Here is a 23354-nt window from a genome sequence, read left to right as displayed (position 1 = left end):
CCTCAAGAAACTTTTTAAACGAAAAAATGCAAGGTACAGAACAGTATGTACGTAAATTGTGCCACCATATTGTAAAAACAGTTGTAAAGAATGAAAGAGAAGATCTGGAATAGGGTGGAGAATATATGTACCTACCAAATTGGTGTAAGTGTAGACGATTCTGGAAGAATACATGGGGAGTTGGTAACAGTTAACAGTGGAAGGAAAATGAGAAGCTGATATCAGGGATTAGTGAGGGGAAAGTTTTCAGAGTTCCCTTTTGCACCTATGGCATTGTGTACCATGTATAGTCTAATTCTAATGGCATAAATTCAGCTAAGATTTTTATTAAATGACACTAATTTAATCAGATTTGGGAAGTTCAGAAAATTTGAGTCAGAAAGATCAGCTTGAGCCTTCTTATTTCAAGGTCATGTGTTTTTATGAAATTATTTTCTAGCCACACTTCTAAAAAAAAAAACACTCTAAAGCTTTTATTTAGCATCATGTAGACTATTTCATTATAACACTTGTTAACTTCAAGACAAATATTCAAATAACTCACTGGCAGCTACCAAAGGCCCTTTGGAACAATACCTCAGTCTCTGGTTGGGTGGATTAATACCATAAGATTGCCTGCATGCATGCTAAATCGCTTCAGTTGTCGGTCGCCCACCAGGCTCCTCTGTCCATGGGATGCTCCAAGCAAGAATACTGGTGTGGGTTGCTATGCCCCTCCTCCAGGGGATCTTCCTGACCCAGGGATCAAACCCACATCTCTTAGCTCTCCTGCATTGGCAGGTGGGTTCTTTACCACTAGCACCCCCTGGGGGGGGGGCTTCCCTGGTGGCTCAAATGGCAAGGAATCCGCCTGCAATGAGGGAGACCAGGGTTCAATTCCTGGGTTGGGAAGATCCCCTGAAGGGAAGGTGTGGCAACCCACTCCAGTATTCTTGCCTAGAGAATCCCCATGGACAGAGGAGCCTGTGAGCTACAGTCCATGGCGTTGCAAAGAGTGGAGCACGACTAAGCACACCACCTGGAAAGCCTACCACAGGATTAATGCACCCCAATTAGAGGATCAAAGCTACTGCACAATAAGTCTCTATACACATCTTAAGTACACAGGTACCTGGCAAACTTTAAATTCACAGGACCTCCTTTTATATAGTTGGATACTTCTATTTTGTCTTAAGGCAAAGTTATGATTCTTGCAATTTTTTTTTTTTCGTGATTAGAATTGCCCAAAGGCTTTTTTGTGGGAAAGGCTTCCTAATAAGCAATAGGTCTCACTGAGTGAGGTTTAGGGAAACCTGTCATTTCCAACAGGGCCAACTCCTGTAATGATGGGGCTGAGCCTTTGTAAGGCTGGGCGGTGTGTTTGTGAGCTGGGTCCAGCTCTGAACTCAGAGAGCCCACTGACTTACTCTCCTGACTTCCTTTTTTTGAGAAAGCGGTTGGTGAGTCAGCTCAGGGTTGATGTCAGCAGCCTGGACAGCTTGCAGACACACGCGCTCCGCAGGCAGCTGGGTGGCCACGCCCTCCTCTCCTCCTCCGGAGCCAGCTGGTTCTTACCAGCTCTGGCAGCTTTATACCGCATTGCTTGTGGCTTCCTGCGGCTACCCTGTGCACCCAATTCTCTTAACCTCTCTTGCTTAAGGCGAAGATTGGCTAGCAACCACACCTTGGCTTAAATGTGGGTGGTTTTTTAGCCCTTGGGATTCAGTTTTAAAATGAACTCTTAAGATCAGGATTAGCAAATGGCATGTATATATAAGACCATATGTAGATGGCTTCCCTGGTCGGTAGCTCAGTTGGTAAAGAATCTGCCTGCAGTGCAGGAGACTCAGGTTCCATCCCTGGGTCAGGAAGATCTCCTGGAGAAGGAAATGGCAACCCACTCCAGTATTCTTGCCTGGAAAATCCTATGGATAGAGGAACCTGGCAGGCTTCAGCCCATGGGCTTGCAAGAGTCGGACTCAACTTAGCGACTAAACCACCACATATAAGACTATAGCAACTGCCTTGATGAGGGTTTGAGATGCTTAAAGGAGAAATTCACCATGGCCAGCTAAGCTGTTGTTGTTCAGCATCTAAGTCCTGTCTTCCTCTTTGCGGCCCCATGAACGCCCGCCAGGCTCCCCTATCCTTCATTGTCTCTGGGAGTTTGCTCAGATTCATGTCCATTGAGTTGGTGATGCTTATATAACCTGGGCTGATGTTTATATAGAATCTTAAGTAAGGTTGCAGTTGAAACACAGTTCTTGAATTATTCTACGCTTGGACAGATCTAGGATGGATTGAGGATGTCTTTCAAAATAATACTCCAGTGGTTTTGGCATGTTTGGGTCAAGTTAATCCTGAGAGCTTCCTGAGGGTGGGTGGGTGAGTTTGTTCTGCAGATTTGCTGTTGGCTTGCAGTTCACCTGGGAAATGCATAGTTTAATGTTCACTCAACTCTGCCACCTCTGTTGTCTGGCACGGGGTTTCCTAGGGAACCTGAACATCTTGGCATCTTGACATTGTACTTCTGTTCCTGCTTCCATCTCGTGACCTTTAGAAAGAAGATCTAGAAAGCATTAAGGCTGCAGTGTCTTAGCTGCAACCATTGCCAGTGTCTTAGTGGCAATCATCGCTTGCCAGTTGATGATTTAGATTTAAATATTAGCTCTATCCCCTAGTTATGCAATAGAAGCCCCTTTTTGCTTCCCTTTCCTGTGATCTGGGCTGGGCAGGAGAAGTGAGAAGGAAGATCAACAAAGCGCTAAACAATCAGAAGCTTAGGAAAAGTTTGGGGAATTTTTGCCTTCGGGTTATTTGGCCCATAGCCCTTCTTTATGTATTTATTGTCCTTACTTTAAAAAATAAGATTCAGGAAACAAAAATAAAAGCATAGTACAACACACATGCATAACCTACCACCTAGATTCAACAATTATGTTTTGACATCTTTGCTTTATCTATGTATATGCGTGTGTGTGTGTGTGTGTGTGTATGTGAATGTATATTTCCACTCCACATTTCTCTTTGTAAGACTTCACTCCAAATTTCTTAGAACTGCCAACCTTTCTTTTAAAGGTTTAGGAATCATCGTCTTCTCAATTTCCTCTTTTTTCTTTATGTTTGCAAAAATTTTTACTGAGTAAACTTGGCTTCTTCTCATGACCCCTTTCTCTGGATTGTACTGAAACAAGAATTCACATTCAGAAGAATAAAGTCATTGTTTCCTATCAGCAGGGACTTTAACGAAACCTTCCCCTTTTATTGGAGGTGGGATATTTTTTTAAGGGAGAAACCATCTTGTACAGGAATTCTTTAGCATCTGAACTTAGGAATTGAATAGATTCAGGTACATGTCTTGAGGAGGTAGGGCTGGTAACCATCATTATCTGAACCCTTATTTAGATCTGAAGTCCAGGGTAACAAAACCTTTCTTGTTATCTGGATTCCTTTTCTCTAAATGTAGGAACCACATAGATTCCAGTATCAAGAGATACTTGTACGGTAAGGAGGAAAGTGCTCATTTTTATCAGAACCCAGTCTTAATACCTACATAGACCTATCAAAGGTCATGAAATTTAATTTGATCTTGGCAGCTGGGAGAGTGGGGAAAACAAGCTTGAGATAATATCGTCATCCTTAAATAGTTGTAGTTATCTCTTTATTTGTGACTGTAATTCATTTGAGATAGACTTTTAGTGGAAATTAAATTTGTGTTTTTTTAAGTAGTCACCAGTCTGTTGGGATCTGAAATATTTTCTAATAGAAAACAAGGTTATTGGCCACAGTTGAGGTATCTGGTATTTACATAATCTCTCATCTTTACCTCCGGGCAGCCATCCAGCCGGGGTGCAAGATCTGCCATTGAGTTATAGGTCCTCTGGCCCCTGCAGTCTGATGGACAGGGCAGAGCAGCTCCTTGTGATCATGTGATGTCTTTGTATTGAGTTTACAGGGTTTGTCAATATCTGTAAATGCTGTGAGTCTAGACAGGTAAGTGACATGATTCAGCAAAGAGGATTAACTTGAATGGAAACTAGACCAAACCTGATCTTTTTTGAAGTTTTTATTGTGGTAAAATACACATAACATGAAATTACCATTTTAATCATTTTTAAGTGTACAATTAAGAGGGATTAAGTGCATTCCCAGTGCTGTGCAACCTTCATCATCCATCTCCAGAACTTTTTCATCATCCCAAACAGAAACTCTCTGCCCTTTGAACAATAATGACACGTGATCTCTGCTCTTCAGTCTCTGGTAACTACTGTTCTACTTTCTGTCTCTACGAATTTGCCTATTCTGTGTGTGTCTTATCAGTAGAATCATGTAATTTTTAATCTTTTGTGTCTGGTCTATTTCATTCAGCATTAACAGTTTCAAGGGTCATCCATGTTGTAGCATGTATCAAAATTTCATTTCATTTTAAAATCTGAATAATATTCCCTATATGTATAAACAGCATTTTGTTTATCTGTTAGCCTGTTGATGGGCATTTAGGCTGTTTGCACCTTTTGACTATTGGGAATTGGCTGCTCTAAACATTGGTGTTCAAGTATCTGTTTAATTCCCAGATTTCAATTATTTTGGATACATATGCAGAAGTGGAATTGCTGACTTATATGAGAATTATTTGTTTAACTTTCTAAGAAACAACTATAGATTTTAAGTGAAAGTGAAAGTCACTTAGTCATGTCCGACTCTTTGTGACTCCATGGACTATACAGTCCATGGAATTCTCCAGGCCAGAATACTGGAGTGGGTAGCCATTCCCTTCTTCAGGGGATCTTCCCCACCCAAGGGTCGAAGCCAGGCCTCCCGCATTGCAGGTGGACTCTACCAGCTGAGCCACAAGGGAAGCCCATGAATACTGGAGTGGGTAACCTATCCCTTCTCCAGTGGACTTTCCCAACCCAGGAATCAAACTGGGGTCTTCTGCATTGCAGGCAGGTTCTTTACCAACTGAGATTACAAAGAAACCCACAGTTTTTAAATATATTTTAAATGTAATTGTGACATCATATTTTTGTGTGAGTGAAATTTGATCAAAATCTGTATTTTAGTTAATAATACTGTATCACATGTTAATTTCCTGTTTGTTTTTGTTTTTTTACAGCATAGTATTTCTGTATATTCTCAGAATTGGATTACAAGTTTCAAACCTCATTCAATTTTTTTTTTAATCACTAGATAGTAAGCTTTCTAGCCTTTTAGCAGTAACACTAGATGTCTGAATAAGTGAAACTGTATCAAAATTTTGAGTGAATGTAAATTAGAAATTTAGCATTCTATTCATAATTAGTTAAACAAGTGGAATCAAAATGTCATACATTTTTTAGCTAGGCAAAAATGGAGAAGTTTTCTAAAATATATATTTTAATACTGTTTATGTATTTGTGTGTACAAATGCTTTTCTATTACACTTGATAAAAGCTTGAAAAAGAACAACAACGAAAGAGAGAGAAACTGGAAAACGTAAATGAAATGGGAACACTAAACATGAAACAGAAAAAGTGGAACAAACAATAAAAGTAAAAGATCATCATATAGTCCAGTTGTTTTTAAACATGACTGCTCATTAGAATCACATCTGGAGCTTTGGAGAAAATAACAATGGCTTCTGTAATCTTGGGCAGGTTACTTAAACCTCTTTGAGCCATGGTTTGCTCATCTGTAAAATGGAGCTAATAAGAGCTACCTTAGCATCAAATAGATTCCGTATATTTGTGTTGCATCATTTAGCTGAGCATTGATGATGACGTTTTTTTAAGTCCTTTTTTGTTTACTGGAGCTGAGTAACAAGCTGGTCAACTCAGATGGAATAACAATTAGTTTCCATTGAATTTAGCAAATGTGTTTTTGAAAACCATCTTTAAGTGATAGAAATTTTCACAAATGTGGCATAAGAATTCTTTCTACTTTCTAAGTGTTGGATGAGATCTGGAGGGAAGGTTCAGTTGGAAGGGAGACTTTTGATTGGAAGGAGCTTTCTCCTTAACTCTATCAGGCATATTTGGCTACAGAGGGGAGAGAAAAGGATCTTATGGAATCTGACTGGGTGATGCCAGGAGCCAAGGGGTTAAGTTGAACCATTTTGACAGATTGGCAAGGGGCATTCAGGCTGGGTAATTAAGGCTTCATTTCAGGAGATCACTGATGCATCAAAGTTGTTAATTAGTTTTATGAAAACAGATTGTACAACCACGGGGAGATTGTAATTGGGTAGTAATTGAAAATAACTCAGTGCTAAACCTTAGTTGAGGAACCAGTGGGAGTAACTTGGAAGGAGAAAGGGAGCTGGGGGGGTCTGCAGGTGGTGAGGGGAGAGAAGGAAAGAGCCAAAGAGCTGTAGTGAGACAAACAATAAGCAAGACAATGTGAAGAGAGATGACCTAGAGTAACCTTATTCTTTTAGAAATGAGGAAGCAGGTCTGAAAAGGGACAAGGTTTTTCTAAGACCACACAGCTAGTTATTGATAGGTTTCTTTTCTTCCCTTGCCATGATGTTCCAAGATTGTCATGACTTTGATTCTGAGGAGTTGACTATGAAGATCTTGAAACACGCTGAAAAGAAGGCTTCTGGGGCTGGAGTCCTCCACCTTTTCATGTTTGCAGAGTACCCTCAGGGATGCTGTTGAATCATAGGAGAGAAGCAGAGTCTTCTCAAACCCTGGTTTTGTTTATTTACCACCCTCGCCATAACTACACCTTCTGCATCCATGGCTCCACCATCCCTGGGGGCTGGAGAAACACTTCAGGCTTCCACAGTGTGTCATCCCAGGAAAGGCCAGTCAACAGGGAAGTGAGTTTTGGTTTGCTATTAAAAGAGGAGAGTTAATTTTTTATTGAGGTATAGCTGATTTACAGTGTTGTGTTAGTTTCAGGTGTATAGCAAAGTGACTCAGTTATACATACACATATATTGTGATATCGGTTTTTAGATTTTTTTCCTGTAGATGTTATTACAGAATATTGAGTTCCCTGTGCTAAATGGTAGGTCCTTGTTGATTATCTGCTTTATTTATGGTAGTGTATGTATGTCAAGAGGGGAGTGAGTTTTGAGCTTCAGCTTCAGCTTGTGATTTGACTGCACACCCAGAACGGGCAGGTGGGTTTGGGGAGCTGGTTGAGGGAGGGAGGGAAGGGTTGCAAGGATAAACTAGAATTTGCTCTTTCCAGTGTGACCCGGGACGAGTTACATTGTTCTCACCAACACTGCCCAAGCCTCTGTAACCCAGAGACATTCGAGCCCACAAATCTCAGTCAATAGCTTGTGTACCTAATCTGTTTGGTTGGTTCCTTGTACTCAGTGGTTCTGGTAAATCAGAAAGGCAAGTAGTCAGCAGTGAAGCTGTAGGTATGACTCAGCTGTCAAGTACCGTGAACCACTTATCTCTCTTTTCTTATCAGTTTGGACCAATAAATACAGTATCTGGAAGAACAAAGTGCATTTGCATAGAAACTAATCAGGAGGACATTTGGAGTTCATTTGGCCAAAATAAATCATGTGGTCTTGAAGTTCACACAATAGACTCATACAGTTTTGGGCTACTTGGGGAGCTCTCTCCTCAAAATCCCTGCTCCCTCCCCCTTCTTGGTCTGTCTGACTGTCTAACCCTTATTTCTCAACTGAGTCTTCTAAGTTAGCATGATTTCCTCATGGCTATAGAGCAAAAACAACTCTACTTTTCAAGCTTCTCCAAAGGAACTTCAGATATCTATTTGGTGGATCCATTGCCTTTACCGGCCAAATTTTCCCAGAGGCCTTTAAGTCAGTATTTGCCTCACTGCAATAAGTTGGGAGGAATGTCCTTTTGTACCCGTGAACGCTTAAGAAAAGTTTAGAGGGGTGCTCAGTCAAGTAGATGATTTTCCAGCTGTCCTGTTCCTTGGCTATCAATAAAAATAAGAACTGTTACAGCCAAATTTTCAAGTTAACAGAGAGAAAACACACTTATAACATTGTTTTCCTAATTATAAAAATTAATGTCCCTGTAGAGGGGCTCTGTATCAATCTAGAAGGGTGGGATGGGGCAGAGATGGGAGGGAGATTCAAAGGGGAGGGAACATATGTATACCTATGGCTGATTCATGTTGAGGTTTGACAGAAAACAACAAAATTCTATAAAGCAATTATCCTTCAATAAAAGAATTAAAAAAAATTAATGTCCCTATAGAGCATTTGGAAAGCTTTAAGAAGAAAAAGGAATAAACTAAGTTACTCAGGATCTCTTTTGTGAATATTCTGATAAGTTTATGTTCAGGTCTTTTCCAGGAGGATACAGCCTGTTTCTGTAGCCAGCTGGCTTTCTTGTTTAGAGCACATGTCTTCTTTTTTAGTACCTGAATCTTTTTATAAGTGCTCTTTATTTGCTATAAACTCAATAATGAACCGTAAACTTTCGAACTGATAAAGAATTCATTATTACACACATCCCGAAGCCTCAATTTCTTTTTTTTTTTATTATTTATTCTTTCTGGTTGCACTGGGTCTCCCTTGCTGTATGGGGGCTTTCTAGTTTTGGGGAGTGTGGGACACTCTTCGTTGCAGTACTCGGGCTTCTCATTGTAGTAGCTTCTCTTGTTGCACAAGCTCTAAATGCGTGGTCTTCAGGAGTTGAGGCTTGCAGGCTCTAGGGCACGGGTTCAGTATCTGTCAAGCATAGGCTTTAGTTGCTCGACGGTATGTGGAATCTTCCCGGACCAGTGGCAAAACCCATGTCCTCTGCTTTGGCAGTGGACTCCTATCCACTGTACCACCAGGGAAGTCCAAGCCTCAATTTCTTGTTAGAGAAAGCACAGGTAATACAATGTTTGAGTTGCAGTGTTGGCAAACCAATATTGATAGATATTGTCAACAGGAAAGTAAAGGGAGGAAAGAAGTAAGTTGCTAGGGGCAGATTTTTCTTTTTTTTTTTCTGATAGGAAAAAAAAAATCCAGGTAACTCTAGAGAAATCTGGAATGTAACCAGCTATGATGTATCTTGTATCTAGTAACAGATATCTCTACTTGATAGCAAAACAGATTTTCTGGAAAGATGCATGTCAGACAGTCTCTGGCTTTAGCTGTGATTGTGAGCGCTATTGTAGAGATGCTAAAACCATTCCTAGTGGCATTTTCCCATTCACTCAACTCACTGCTAATGATTGGACAGCACCACTTCAGCATTCTGTCTTTCCAAATTGTGTTAGTGCTTAATTTGCACTGATAAGATCCTTTGGTAAAAATGGGGGGAAAATTAAATAATGAACTGAGTTCAGGAAATAGGTGGGTGGACTTCTTAGTCTGTTGGCATGTGATTTGTGGGTGGGAATTTCTTTTTAAAGCAAGAATAGTGCACTATATATTGACTGACTGGGTTATCTGTGTACTGGAGTGTAAACAAGTGTTCTTTGTCTAATTGAGTGAATAAAAAACACGTACTGGCATGAATGGCCATGTGCATTTTCAAGGAGAAGGGGCACATGCCAAGGCCTAATGAGTTCAGATCTTCAAAGCATAGCTATAAGCTTATCCAAAGCTTCCCTGGTGGTCCAGTGGTTAAGACTTGCCCTTCCAGTGTAGGGGGTACAGGTTAGATCCCTGGTCAGGGAGCTAAGATCCCACATGCCTCACAGCCAAAAAACCAAAACATGAAACAGAAACAATATTGTAACAAATTCACTAAAGGCATTAAAAATGGTCCACATTAAAAAAAAAAAACAAAAAAAAACAACTATCTGTAAAGCTTGGCTGTGGATCAGAAGGGGATGGGAATGCATGTTACCCAAGTCTTCAGCTTGCACTGGAAGCAGAAGCAGGATGTTGGTGGTTTGTACAGGGGACAGATGCTGTTGGGACATTAGACGTGCCATCATCAGAAGTCTTCAGAATCTGCACTCAGTTGCAAGAATTTCTCCGGCCTCAGAGGATGTAAAAGAAGCAGTTGTGCTTTTCTTTGTGCATTTTACCACTGGTCAGCGTCATGCTTTGAAATGAGGGTCAGTGTCCTCCTGATTGAGGAACTTGAAAATGTTTCGCTTGACATGCGAGGAGTCGAGTCATGAGGTTTCTAGTGAGCGGTGATTAACAGCCCCGGGAAGAGCACACATCATCCCTTGAACTCTGCCCTGTGTCATCTGGCCACCTGGCTCCTGGATTTCCCTCCCAGCCAGAAGAGCAAATAAAAAGATAAGTCAACCGACTGGGAGATACCAGCAGTGCCTGCCACATTTCTAACCTATGGTGTCAAGTGATGAGGGCAAGTAGAGATATCCAGCTAGGCTGACCAGGATCTGTGTGCCCTCTTGGGCCTTAGTCATTCCACCTGCAAAATGGGGTGATATTACTTGTCACTTCTGTCTGTCTTCCCTTTACGGCTGAGTGCCGTGAAGACAGTCACTTATTTTCTCTGGGCCTTTTTCCTTACCTGTAAAGAGAAGGGTATATTCGTTTGCAAGGGCTGCCATGGTAAAGTATCACAGACAGGGAAGCTTAAGCATCCAAAGTGATTTTCTCACAATTCTGAAGACTATAAGTTTGAGATTAAAATGTTGGTAGGGTTGATTCTCCTTGGTATGTAGAAGATGACCATCTTCTCCCTGTGTCTTCATGTGGCTTCCCATCTGTGTGTCTGTGTCCTGATCTCTTCTCATAAGGACATTGGTCACACTGGATGAGCCCAGTTGTACCTTCATTACCTCTTTCAGGTCCTGTCTCCAAAAATAGTCAGTCATGTTCTGAGGTATCAGGAGTTATGAGTTCAACATATGAATTTTAGGGGCACACAAATTCATCTCGAAACGGACAAGAATATGCTGTATATTATCTAAGACTATTTGCAGTGGTACAAAATTATATTTTAGGTTGGAGATCTTCCTCTTCACTTTCTTGTCCAATTATACTCCTGTGAGGTAACAGCTTGATATATATATAATTCCTCATTTTTAATCTTCGTACATAATCTCAGATGTATTTTGAAGGGTTTATGAGTATGTGTGTGTGTATCTAGCAATAATGTAAGTTAGGGACTGTCAAAATGGGAGAATTTCTCTATAAAATGTTAAGTGGAACAAAAAAAGTGTCTGGAAAGGGCTTTTAATTTCATTTTGCTCTGTAATTTTTTAATTAAAAATTTTATGTTTATTTTTTCAGTTGAAGTAGAGTTGATTGACCATATTCTGTTAGTTTCTGGTATGCAGCAAAATGATTCAGTTATATATATATATATATATATGTTCCTTTTCAGATTCTTGTCCATTATAATTTCTCTAATTTTGGACTATGTAGTTCACAATGGTTTGTTTCTTTCCACAGCTGGACACTGACAAGCTGGCTCTCCCCATGAGCCCCAGCCCACTCAGCCCCAGCCCGATCCCCAGCCCCAACACAAAACTTGAGAATTCCACGCTCCTGACTGTGGAACCGTCCCCTCTGGACAAGAACAAGGGCTTCTTCGTGGATGAGTCTGAGCCCCTCCTTCGCTGTGACTCCACTTCCAGCGGGTCCTCTGCGCTGAGCAGGAACGGCTCCTTTATAACCAAAGGTACAAATGGCTGGCAACCCGTGTTTGTTCTTAAGCCTCCCCAAAAACAGCCCCTAGGATCTCTCCCTCTATCAGTTCCTCATTCCAGTAGGAGCAGGATCAACTGAATGACCTGCCCTGGACTCTGAGGTGAGGCTAGCCTGTGAGAAACTACGTCATTGCCCATCTGGGACCCGCCTGCAAAATCTTTACAGCCCCAGCTGTCTGGCCGGGAGCCCATGTCCAGGAGTATCAGTCACCCTCAGTCCTCATGATGCTATCAAGTGTTTCGGGGAAAGTCTGATAACGTGTAGTCTGGCAGGTTTTTTTTTTTCCTTTGTGCAAATTATTTACCAGGCTTGTAGAACACAGGGATTTAAAGTATAACTTATCTGGAGAGTCTGGAGTATAGGTTTTATTGACTCAAATTAAAATTTGCTCTGTTAAGCTTGGTTGCAAATAATGTTTTAAAGATTCTGGACTGACGCTTTTGGTAAATAATTTGCTTCTTGCAGTTCTGGATAGCAGGGTAGGGAATTAACAGGTATACTATATTGATGACTGACTTTTGTTAGAAACTTCCTAGTTTGGGTAACACCAGTTATAGTTTACCGAAAGGGCTATATTTTATGTTGTTATATTTTATATATTTATAAAATATATTCTATTTTACATGTTTATATTTTATACTTTATATAGTCACATATTTATTCTTATAGAGATTTATATTTTAGTTTGTAATTTGTTACATATTATATTTTAGAGAATACATTTTATAACGGTAATAATAGTTTAGTTTCTTACCCCATTTTAAGATATGACCCGACAAGCATTATTTTCTTATTTATGTGCCTTGGCTCTTAGCAGTTTACTTTTAAAATATAACAAAGTGAAAGTGAAAGTCGCTCAGTCGTGTCTGACTTTGTGCGACCCCATGTACTTCTCCAGGCCAGAATTCTCCAGGCCAGAATGCTGGAGTGGGTAGCCTTTCCCTTTTCCAAGGGATCTTCCCAACCCAGGGATTGAACCTAGGTCTCCCACATTGCAGGTGGTTTCTTTACCAGCTAACCCACAAGGGACGCCCAAGAATACTGGAGTGGGTAGCCTATCCCTTCTCCAGCAGATCTTTCCAACCCAGGAATCAAACTGGGGTCTCCTGCTGGCAGATTCTTTACCAACTGAGCTATCAGGGAAGCCTAAAATATAACAATGTAATTAGAAAGTCAGATAAGCCGATTATTAACTTGGAATGTTTGTGGGGGGGGAAGACTGGGCTGATCTTTGCTTGCTAACACACACTACAGATGGGAAAAGTAGTGATGTTTCTTTTCTTTTAAGTTTCTTTAAGTATTTCAGCATCCTCCTGAGTTTTGGAAGAACTTAGAAGTCACTTAAGTCCAGGCAAATGTCATGTTCCATCAACAACCCAATCAAGCAGATCCTTGTTTGATCTCTATTAGGCCAGTCTTGCTTGTTATCTTATGTACAATGTCAGCAAAACCCACTGTGTTGTTTAAAATGTGCCAGAGCTTCACTCCCTCGCCTTGTGGGGGTTGGGGACAGCCTGGGGAGAGGATCACTGTCACCCTAACTCTCCTGTTCCCTAATGCAGCCCCTTTACAGCTGTCTCCTTCCCTCTCTTCCCTGCAGAAAAGAAGGACACAGTGCTGCGACAGGTGCGCCTGGACCCCTGCGACTTGCAGCCTATTTTCGATGACATGCTCCACATCCTGAACCCCGAGGAGCTGCGGGTGATTGAAGAAATTCCTCAGGCCGAGGACAAGCTGGATCGGCTGTTTGAGATCATTGGAGTCAAGAGCCAGGAAGCCAGCCAGACCCTCCTGGACTCTGTTTATAGTCATCTTCCTGACCTGTTGTAGAACATGAGGAACACTGCACTCTGGAAATTACTCAATTTAATGGCAGGGTGGTGTTTTTGTTGTTGTTGTTGTTTTTTTAATTTTTATTTTTTTGGTGTGTGTGCGCACGCGTGTGTGTTTAACAGAGTATATGGCCAGTGTTTTGAGTTCTTTCTTTTTAAAAACCCATCTGGGAAATTAGCATATAAGCCTTTTCGACTGTTTCAGAATATCCACCACTGAAGTTTTTTTTTAGGTTCCCTGTCTTCTCTGTTTTGCTTTTATATGTATTCTCAAAATTGTTCTGTGCACTTTAAATTCACTTAATGAACCACAAATGCAGTGTGGCTTTTCTCACACACTGGATTGTGAGGCTCTTAACTTCTTAAAAGTGTCATGGCATCTTATGAATGCTATAAGCCGTCTTCGTGTCTCAAAATCCACTTCTGCTTTTATTATTACTATTTTATTATTCGTCATTTATGGATTTTCTTAAGGGTTTGAGAAACTTAAGACCCCATTGAGTTACTGTAATGCAATTAGAGTTTGAGTTATCTTTTTAATAGGCCTTTTTGGATAGTTCATATTCATGGCTGAAACTTGACCACACTGTTGCTGATTGTATGGTTTTTCACCTGGACACCGTATTGAATGCTTAATTACTTGTGCTCCCCTTACGCTAATCTGCTCTGGGCTGGAGACATGAAGTCCTCACAAGCCATCATGACTTTGCTATTCGAGTGGCTTGACAACCAGGCCACCAAAGAACTTGAACTTCATCTTTTAGGGATTGAGCTCTTCTGGAACCTATTGCTGCACTTTGGAAAGTCACAATTGAAGTGCCGGTGACAACTGGCACCTTTTCCAAAGGGAATTTGCCCAGCTTTGCTTGACAAGATGTCTTGTTTTTTATACACACATAGTCAATAGGTCCGGTCTGCCCTCAAGGCCTTGGTCTTGGTGGGTTTCTTTCATTCAATCACTTTAATTAAAAATGGCTGCAGCTGTAAGAACTCTTACCTGATATATTTGCAACTCTGCTCCCATTTATAGACGTGCTGTCTGATGCTCAGTTGATGGATTCTAACGCAGAGGTGGTGTGGACTCCCTTTGTGTGGGTGGGGTTTGTGGGTATAATGGTGAGGGACTGATATCAGAAAAATGCCTTCAAGTGTACTAATTTATTAATAAATATTAGGTGTTTGTTACTTGAGTAGTTGGAGTATATTTAATCCTTATCTATGTGTTCAAGGCAGAACTCTTTGATCAGTCTCTTAGAAAAGTATATTCTAAAAAACTTCAGCCTTTCCAGGGACTTCTCTGGTGGTTCAGTGGTTACAAATCCACCTTGCAATGCAGGGGACCTGGGTTCGATCCCTGGTTGGGGAACTAAGCCCCCATGCTGCAGCTACTGAGCCCACGTGTTCTGGAGCCTGTGTGCCAACAACTTGAGAGTCTGTGTGCCTCAACGAAAGATCGAGGAAGCTAAGGCCCGACACAACCAAAGAAAGAAAGAAAGAAGCATTTCAAAAATTAAAAAAATAAAAACTTCAGTCTTTGTAATTTGTGAATCATGCGTATTAGCAAAGATTTTTGTTTGAAAAAGTACCCGGATATTCATAGAGAAAGACTTCCAAGCATTGAAGGTGACCAAGCGTTTCCTAGTTTTGCAGGGGTGAATCTGAGGCTTCTGCTTTTGAGATTGTCTGTACTTTAAGAGTGAGGATTTGGAGGTGGAGAGGTTTAATTGCTGACTAGGCCTTGGACTATATGCTTCTTACTCATTTCCATCTAGGAAACTAACACTCATGGGCGGGTCTATACAAGTTCATAGACTTTCATATGAAGCCTCATTGCCCCTGAATAACTATGGGGAGCTTTCTGGGAAGTCTGGCAGGGTAACATCTTATGTGGGGGGGACATATTACTTTACATTTTATCTATTATGTTACATTGTATGTTTCACTGCATATCCCCCTTAGCTTGGGAACCCTGGCTCTACGGAACTCCCACAGTCAGAACCCTCAGCAACTTTGAGTTCCTCTTTCATTAAGAAATTGGAAGTGGAGACCCAGTCTGAACACTTTGACACCTGTGTCAGTGACATGAAAGCAGTTTTTCTGCTTTTGTGTACCTCCATGTGGCTGGTTTCTAGAGAGCCATCCTGGGGTTGGGTTTCATGGCTCTTGGGCCAGGTTTCCCTTCCTTTTTTGTCAACAGAGCACAGAAACTCGTCACAAAAGGAAAAACTAAACCAGAACGGGTCCTGGATGGTAATGGAGACAGATTTTTGTTTGTTTCTCAGAAGATTTCAGAAGCACTGTTTATTTTATGTGGGGGTGAAAAACATGAATGAATGAGTCAACACTGCAGTTATTAAATTTGTAAATTCATAGCTTGGGAATGCTTTTGTTTATTATTTACACAGCTTTATACTTTACTGACTTCTCACATTTATCCTATAAGATAGGAACTATTAGGCCCATTTTATAGATGAAAAATAGGCTTTATTTTAAAGGCTACGGAACTTGCTTAAGGACCAACAGAAGGGCTGTAGAGATCAGACTTGAGCTTGAATCTGAGACTGTTTAATCAGTGCTAGAACCAGAACCAGAATTCATTTGTCAGAGATCATGGTGATGAAATGTATCTGGGTTATAGGGAAAATGCTATACTTAAGTTGAATAAATAAGGTGGCTCAGATGGTAAAGAATATGCAGTGCAGGAGACATGAGTTCGATCCCTGGGTTGGGAAGTTCCCCTGGAGAAAGCCATGGCTACCCACTGCAGTAGTCTTGCCTGGAGAATTCCATGGACAGAGGAGCCTGAAGGGCTACAGTCCATGGGGTTGCAAAGAGTCAGACAAGACTGAGCGACTAACACTTTCACTTTTTCACTGTAGGGAAAAATGCTGTACTTAAGCTGAATAAATAATTATGAAAATATAGGAATGGCCTGGCAGCTCTTGGTGATGCAAGGGAAAAGGAACATAGGAATTGTGGTTAAACAGAAGCTTAACATTTTTAAAAAATTAATTTTCATTTGAGTATAGTTGCTTTACAATGTTGTTAGTTTCTACTGCACAGCAAAGTGAATAAGCTATATATATACCTATACCCCATCTTTTTGGGATTTTAAAAGCTTAATATTGAATTTATATATATATATATAGCTATTCTTAAAAAAACGCAAAGGCTAGTTGCACTATTAAAAAACAGCATGTTCTAGTCAGAGTTAATGATAATCTGATCCATATACTATGTTGCTCACCTTGGAGGTTTTCTCTCTGGTTGAAGCTGCCTTACTTTGAGGGGTCTGCTAAACTGTAAGGTCTCCAGTGTAGCATTGAGGGGAATAACCAGGAGGGTAAGAAACAGGAAGGGGAGCAATTGTTGGGAAATCTACACTTGATGATGAAGATCCATGGAGGCAAGAGAAACACTATCTTAAGTAATCTGAAAGGCTAAGGAAGGGACAGTTTATTTTTCTTTAGAGAGTCATCCTGTTTCCTGCAGGCCAATTTAGGCTAAATGCAGGGGAGCTTTGAAACAATTAGGGCTGGTTTTCGAAGGAGAGACTGATTCCCACTCTGGGGAGATGTTGGACGTGCCTCAGTGCTCTTCTTTGTGTAAGCAAGCATTGTCTGGGAATGAGCAGGTGTTAACAAGGCAGATTTCCAGAGAGTTTGATTCAGGAGATTTGTGGTGACATGGAAAACGAGCTTCCCACACAATTTTTCTGAACACCCTCACTGGGCCACATTGACAAAAGTGGTTTAGATTCTTGACTCCGTGGACCAGAGACCAGCCAACTACACCATCTGGGAGCTTTCAGAAATGCACAGTTTGAGGCCGCTTTGCTGTGCTTCTTAAACTTTAATAAGCAATGAAACACTTGGAGATCTTGTTAAAGTGCAGGTTCTGTTTCAGCTGTTGGGGGTGGGGGTAGGTACCTGGACTCGGATGCTGCCAGCCACCAGATCACATTGAGCAGTCTGAGATTAAGCTTTGGTTTCAAGGAGGCTTACAAAGAGTAGCACTGATATGAGAGAAGATTACACCAACTCCACAGGAGAGATGATCCAAAGAGATTTCCAGAGTCAGGCAATCCTGGTCAGAACCTACAGCAACTGGAATCAGCCCAGGGGAGCTTTGAGAAATCTAATGCCCAGGCTAAACTCCAGACCAGTTATGTCAGAATCTCAGGGATGAGACCCAGACATGAGTGTTTTTGAAAGCCTCCCCAGGAGATGCCGATGCGTCGTCAGCTTGGACAACCACTGATATGAGTGAATGAAGAATGTGCTTCTAAAGCCCCACCCCAGATCTGATGGATAAATCTTACAGGGAGGTAACCTGGGAATCTTGCTGTCGCCAGTCCCACTCAACTCTGCAGACTTGCTTTAGGCTCCATAGTACGCATGCTCAGTTGTGTCTGACTCTTTGTGACCCCATGGACTGTAGACAGGCTCCTCTGTCCATGGAATTTTCCAGGCAAGAATACTGGAGTGGGTTGCCATTTCCTCGTCCAGGGGATCTTCCTGACTCAGGGATTGAACCTGCATCTCTTGCATCTCCTGCATTGACAGGCAGATTCTTTATCCACTGAGCCACCTGGGAAGCCCTTTAGGACCCATAACCCTGCTTTAACATGTTACATAACTGTTAGGAATCTATACACTATCAAGTCCAGTTGGGGCAACAGTTTATGGCTTAATTGCTCTGATGAACCCCCCTGCAACTAATCAATTCTTGTGGCTTTGAGCATAATATATAAGGTATGATTAATTAAGAATATTTGGGAAGGGATGTTATGAATGTATAATTAAACAAGAACACTTGGGAAGTGATGTTATTCTGATTTATGTTTCTATATATATTTGATTGAAGGTTTACCAGTTTTCAAAGAAATGAAGTAAGATATCATGAGACATAAAGCTGCACTGATTTAATCATAGAATATCAGACTTTTGCAACACCTGGGACACTAGGGTATCAATCTCATTGTCCAGTCCTGTAGATGCAGCAGCTAACCTACCTTGACCCTCAACTTGAGAAAAGTAAATCCAATCTTTTTTTAGCAAAATTGTAGTCCTTACCTTTGTACGGAACCTTGGATATCTTCCAGGGAGCCTGTGGTTTTCAGGTGGGAAGTCAGGGCACTGATATAAATCATAACATTGTGGCATCCCGGAAAGAATATTGAATTTGGGGTCAGAAGTCCTTAAATTACAGCTGCTGTTGGTTAAGGCCAGGAAGGTCTTGGACTTCCCTGGTAGTCCGGTGGCTTAGACTCCACACTCCCAATGCAGGGGACCTGGGTTCGATCCTTGATCCGGGAACTAGATCCAACATCCCACAACTAAAGATCCTACATGCCATAATGAAGGCCCCACCACTAAAAGATTCCTGTGTGTTGCAATGAAGATCAAAGATCCTGCTTGCTGCAACTAAGACCTGGCAAAGGAAAAGAAAAGACCAGGAAGATCTGAGCACATCTGAACTATCTATCAGAGTAAGGTAGTATCCCAGGGCTAAAGAGGTCCTGAGAGTTCCAAGGAAGCAAGAGACATAAGACAGACACTATTACCATGGTCAGATCAAGCTCTGGATCAGAGACCAGGATTCAGACATACTAGAAAGAAAATTGAGACGAGGGAAAAGCAATTAGAAATTGACAATGTGGAGCTGATAACTGAGGAAAGCCTTTAGCAGAGCCAGAGATTTCACCTTCACTTTCTCCTTGGCCTGAAATCAAGTCTGGGGTCATAGGCTTGGCAGTGGGTGGGACAGACTAGGGAATCATAGACTATGGGTTATGAGCCTAGCTTGAGTCAAGACAGAATCCGAAGGTCCACGTAGGCACCCAGCTGGGAGAGATAGATGGAGGCAGGTCCCAGAAGGTTTGTGTCCCAGGGATCTAAAATAGAACTTGTGGGTGAAGGACAATTTTCAAGGCAGCTCAGTTTAAAATTAAGTGGTGGCCACCAGCAACAGCACGGTGGGAGGTGAGTCAGTGTCCAGAGGGCAGGATGTTAGTACCTAGAAGGCCAGCACCATGGATGGGGCATGCAGCTCTTCAAAGATTGGAAATAGGAGTAGAAAACCCCCTCATGATGATTTGAGAGGGGAGATTTAAAGATAGGGATTTTAAGCTCAGTGTGTGCTTTGCGTGTGTGTTTAGTCGCTCAGTCGTGTCCAACGCTTTGCAACCTTTGGACTGTAGCCTGCCAGGTTCCTCTGTCCATGGAATTTTTCAGGCAAGAATACTGGAGTGGGTTGCCATTTCCTCTGTCAGGGGATCTTCCTGACCTAGGGATCAACCCCACATCTCCTGTGTCTCCTGCATTGCAGATGAACTCTTTACTTGCTGAGTCATCAAGAAAGCCCTACGTACTCCCCAAATAGACCTACTTCTTCCAAGATCAGATTTATCCCTGAAGTTGGGAGCACAATTGCTATTATGGATGAAGGTGAGAGGTGAGTGAACAGATACAGAATCAAGCAAGACAATACAATCAGAGCATAAAAATCACGAGAAATGAGGAAGATGGGTGAGTGAGCCTCTGATTCAAAGGGGGAGCAAATGAGTGCAGATGAAGTCACAGCTGGATGCAGGGGAAGTGGAACTGTCTTGGAGATTCTTGGTGGTCCCTGAATCCACAGCTCATAAAATATGAAACTAGAACTCAATACGGCCAAACTCTTACTTCCACCTAACTGGGCATTGAATCATCTTTCTGAAATTTAGTTTAACCCTGACTCCAACCCACTTCTGACTCTCCTCACCAGCCCCCCAAGGGGAGGGGGTCCATCAAAACACTGCCTGTCCCATGATATACGGTCTCTCTTTGACCATACTAGAATTCTTAGGTAGAAATTAGCCTTTTCCTTTTTAAGGAACATTAAAATTGATAATTTAAAAAAACAACATGTATAGTTAAATTTCATAGCTCCAGATCTCTATGGTCCAAGGACTAGAGTATTACGTAAATGGAAGGAACATTAGAGATCATTTAATCACATTTCTCACTCCAAAACACTCTACTGCATACTTCATGGCATTCAGATTCATGACCTTTGAAACTTAAAAACATCCATCCAGCCCTTGAGCTCTAAAAGCAGTCAAGTGCAACAACTCAAGTGCAAAGTGTGGAATTTTTAACTGCCAGGCAAATTGGGGCAGTAATGATAGAATAGATGATTCCATGGCAAATGATTATCTACGTACTCCAATCCAGCAGTCAACTGGCAAGTCTAGACTTCAAGTTCTACAAATCTAACTGAAAGCCTCAGCTACATGATTAAACAATTCTTAGACTACGAAGTGATTATTTCCAAATATATTTCCACAGGTGCAATGCAGATACAGTCGATCTAGTCAAAACAACCACCATAAAGTATGATTTATCTACATTACTGCCTTTCCGTTAATGGTAGAAAACCCACCCGACAATGCAGGAGGCATAAGAGATGCAGGTTTGACCCCTGGGTTGGGAAGATCCCCTGGAGGAGGGCATTGCCTGGAGAATCCCATGGACAGAGGAGCCTGGCAGGCTACAGTTCATAGGGTCGCAAACAGTCAGACACTACTGAAGCGACTGAGCACACATCGCAATTAACATTTGTTTTATTGCTCTAAGTGGAAGAAATAGATAAAAATAATAAGATCTAGTTTAGCTTCTGTTTTGAAAATATTTTCAGAGAAAACAAACGTTTGCAAACAAAATAAATGTGCCTGCTTGGGTATTATGCCTACTTTGACAAGCAGGTTCCTTATCAAGGAAAAATCTTTGTGGCAGGAAGTCTTTAGTAAATCAGCAAAGAGATATGCTAGTCTTGGGAGCATGTTTCCCCAGGAGATGCTGTAGAAGTTGAAAAGACTTCCAGGTGCTTGGAGAGTGCATCCTAGCTGTGTCTCCATCATAACAAGTCTCCTTTCTCCCTCCAGCTCTAAGCCAACCAGCCCCCACCTCAACCAATACATACTATCCTCCAAGGACTGTACTGGGTTTAATTCGACATTTACCATACTTATTGTTCTCCCCCTCTAGCCACTCAAATTTATTGGTCCAGCTACACGGTACATTTTGCAGTTTCCCAAACAGACCCCAAATTTTCTTCATAGATCCCTGTCAGGGCTGCTTCTTCTGCCTAAAATAATCCTCCTGCATTCTCCACTGCCTTCCATCTGCTTTATTGGCTAATTCATTCTTACTCTTCAAAACGCAGCCACACTCAGCCACAGACCGGGCCATGGCATTTTCACTACTGTGGCCCAAGTTCAATCCCTGGTTGGGGAGCTAAGATCCAGCAAGTCAAGAGGCATAGACCAAAAAAATTAGTAAATAAATACAGGGTGTAAATATAAAGTGGAGAATCAATTTAAAAGGACTACAACTAGTCACTTTGTGCTCATCCTGTCTCTTCAGTGCCATGCATGCCTTGCTTTAGGAAAAATAAAATGTTTGTAATTGGTATATGTCCCTTCTCCCTTTGCTTAAAAAAATTCTCTCTAATCATCCCACCTTCGCCTTCTCCTACAGAGTCCAAAAGACAGTTCTATACATCTGTGTCTCTTTTGCTGTCTTGCGTAAGTAATTAGCCTCCAATTAAAATAAATAAATTAAAAAAATTCTCATCAGAAATGATACGGTGTTTCTGGATTTGCCTCAAAATAATGTGGGTTTGGGAAGGGAAATGATGGACTATCCATGAAAGAACCCTGGTGATGAGTGGACTATTGTTGAATCTGGGTGATGAATACCCTGGGGTTTATGAAACTTTTTTGCTTTTGCTTATTCATAATAAAAATACAAAATAAATCCTCATCGAGAGTATGAGTTTTACTCTGGTTAAGTAGCTTACTAAGCTGAATGATGCACTAACTGCATATTTATACATGCCTTCAGCAAAAGTTAACGTGTCGGATACTTGACGAGGCATCACATATTTACTATGATCAGTGCAACTGTTCCTATGTTTTCTGCTTCCTCCTCAGTCTGACCCCTGGTTGTCCTGAACCCTGACTCAGTTCATGGATGATTTATTCTGGAGGAGATGGTCTCACAGCTAAGAAGTGGGCATAGATATCTTCTCTGAGGGGATTCCACAAAGGGCCTCCTACATACTAATTATCCACCGAAGATGGGGACACTTACCATGCTGTCTCCCTTATATCAGTCCATTCATCTACTATCCCAAGACAGGAAATTTAATGCACAGAGAGGTTAAGTAACTTGTTCAATATCACACAGCGAGTTAGGGGTAAATTGAAGATCTGAACCTTATGGTGTCAGACCTCAAAGTCAATTCATTTAATCATTGAAGAGTGCCTGAGTCAACCCTATACTGCCTTGCTTTCCACACTCACTTCATTTGTGCTCCTACCTTCCTGTTCTCGAATACTGGCTTTAGGGACAATGTTCTCACTCCCTTTCTCCCATTTTAGAGGTTAACTTTTTCTCTCTCTTGTATACCTGACGCCTGGATTACCTTAGGCTAAATCTGATCGTCTAACTCCTCAGATATACTATTTTTGGCTCCAGGGCCTTTGAAGTTGCCTGTTATGAGATGCGGTGATATGATGGCAAAGGAAAAAGAAGAAAGGGAGGCAGATGTAACAGTTGCTGTCTTGAGAAATGACTGATGCCCTTTCCTCTTTCTGGAGGTAGATCATCAAAGAGGCAGTGAAGACTCCTGACAGTTACACCTAACATGACAGATCCGTGCTTGCAAATGCTGAGCGCTTTGTATCAGTTTTCTTACAGTGGGGTAGGCACTATTATCTCCATTTTACAGATGAGGAAATGAGACTGATTGAAATTGAGGACTTGCCTCAGGGTGCAATGCTAGGGCAGCAGACCAGGGGTTGGCACCAGGTCTTCTGTGTACCACTGTACAAATAGGGGCACCACTCTCTTTACTTTAGGCTGTGCTGGGTTTTCATCGCTGCATGGGCTTTCTCTAGTTGTGGTGAGCGGAGGCCACTCCTGGATTGTGGTGTGAGGGCT

The 23354-nt window shown here is 41.6% G+C and overlaps 1 protein-coding gene across 2 annotated transcripts in view; it reads left to right on the top strand.

Annotated features, from left to right (window-relative positions):
* TNFRSF21 (TNF receptor superfamily member 21) overlaps positions 1–14550 on the top strand; it is a 63128-nt gene extending 48578 nt beyond the window's left edge. For both annotated transcript variants that reach the window (XM_081519713.1, XM_081519715.1), the window contains 2 exons: positions 11276–11504; positions 13134–14550. In XM_081519713.1, coding sequence (XP_081375839.1) covers positions 11276–11504; positions 13134–13363 — 459 coding nt within the window. In that variant the 3' untranslated portion in view covers positions 13364–14550. The remainder of the gene's footprint in view (positions 1–11275; positions 11505–13133) is intronic.
* Positions 14551–23354: the final 8804 nt, after the last annotated feature.

This window comes from Giraffa tippelskirchi, chromosome 8 (genome assembly GCF_054371585.1).
Source record: "Giraffa tippelskirchi isolate mGirTip1 chromosome 8, T2T-mGirTip1v1.2.pri, whole genome shotgun sequence".
NCBI classification, from domain to species: Eukaryota; Metazoa; Chordata; class Mammalia; order Artiodactyla; family Giraffidae; genus Giraffa; species Giraffa tippelskirchi.
Note: the sequence above shows the minus strand (reverse complement) of the source record. Positions and strands in the feature narration are given on the sequence as shown.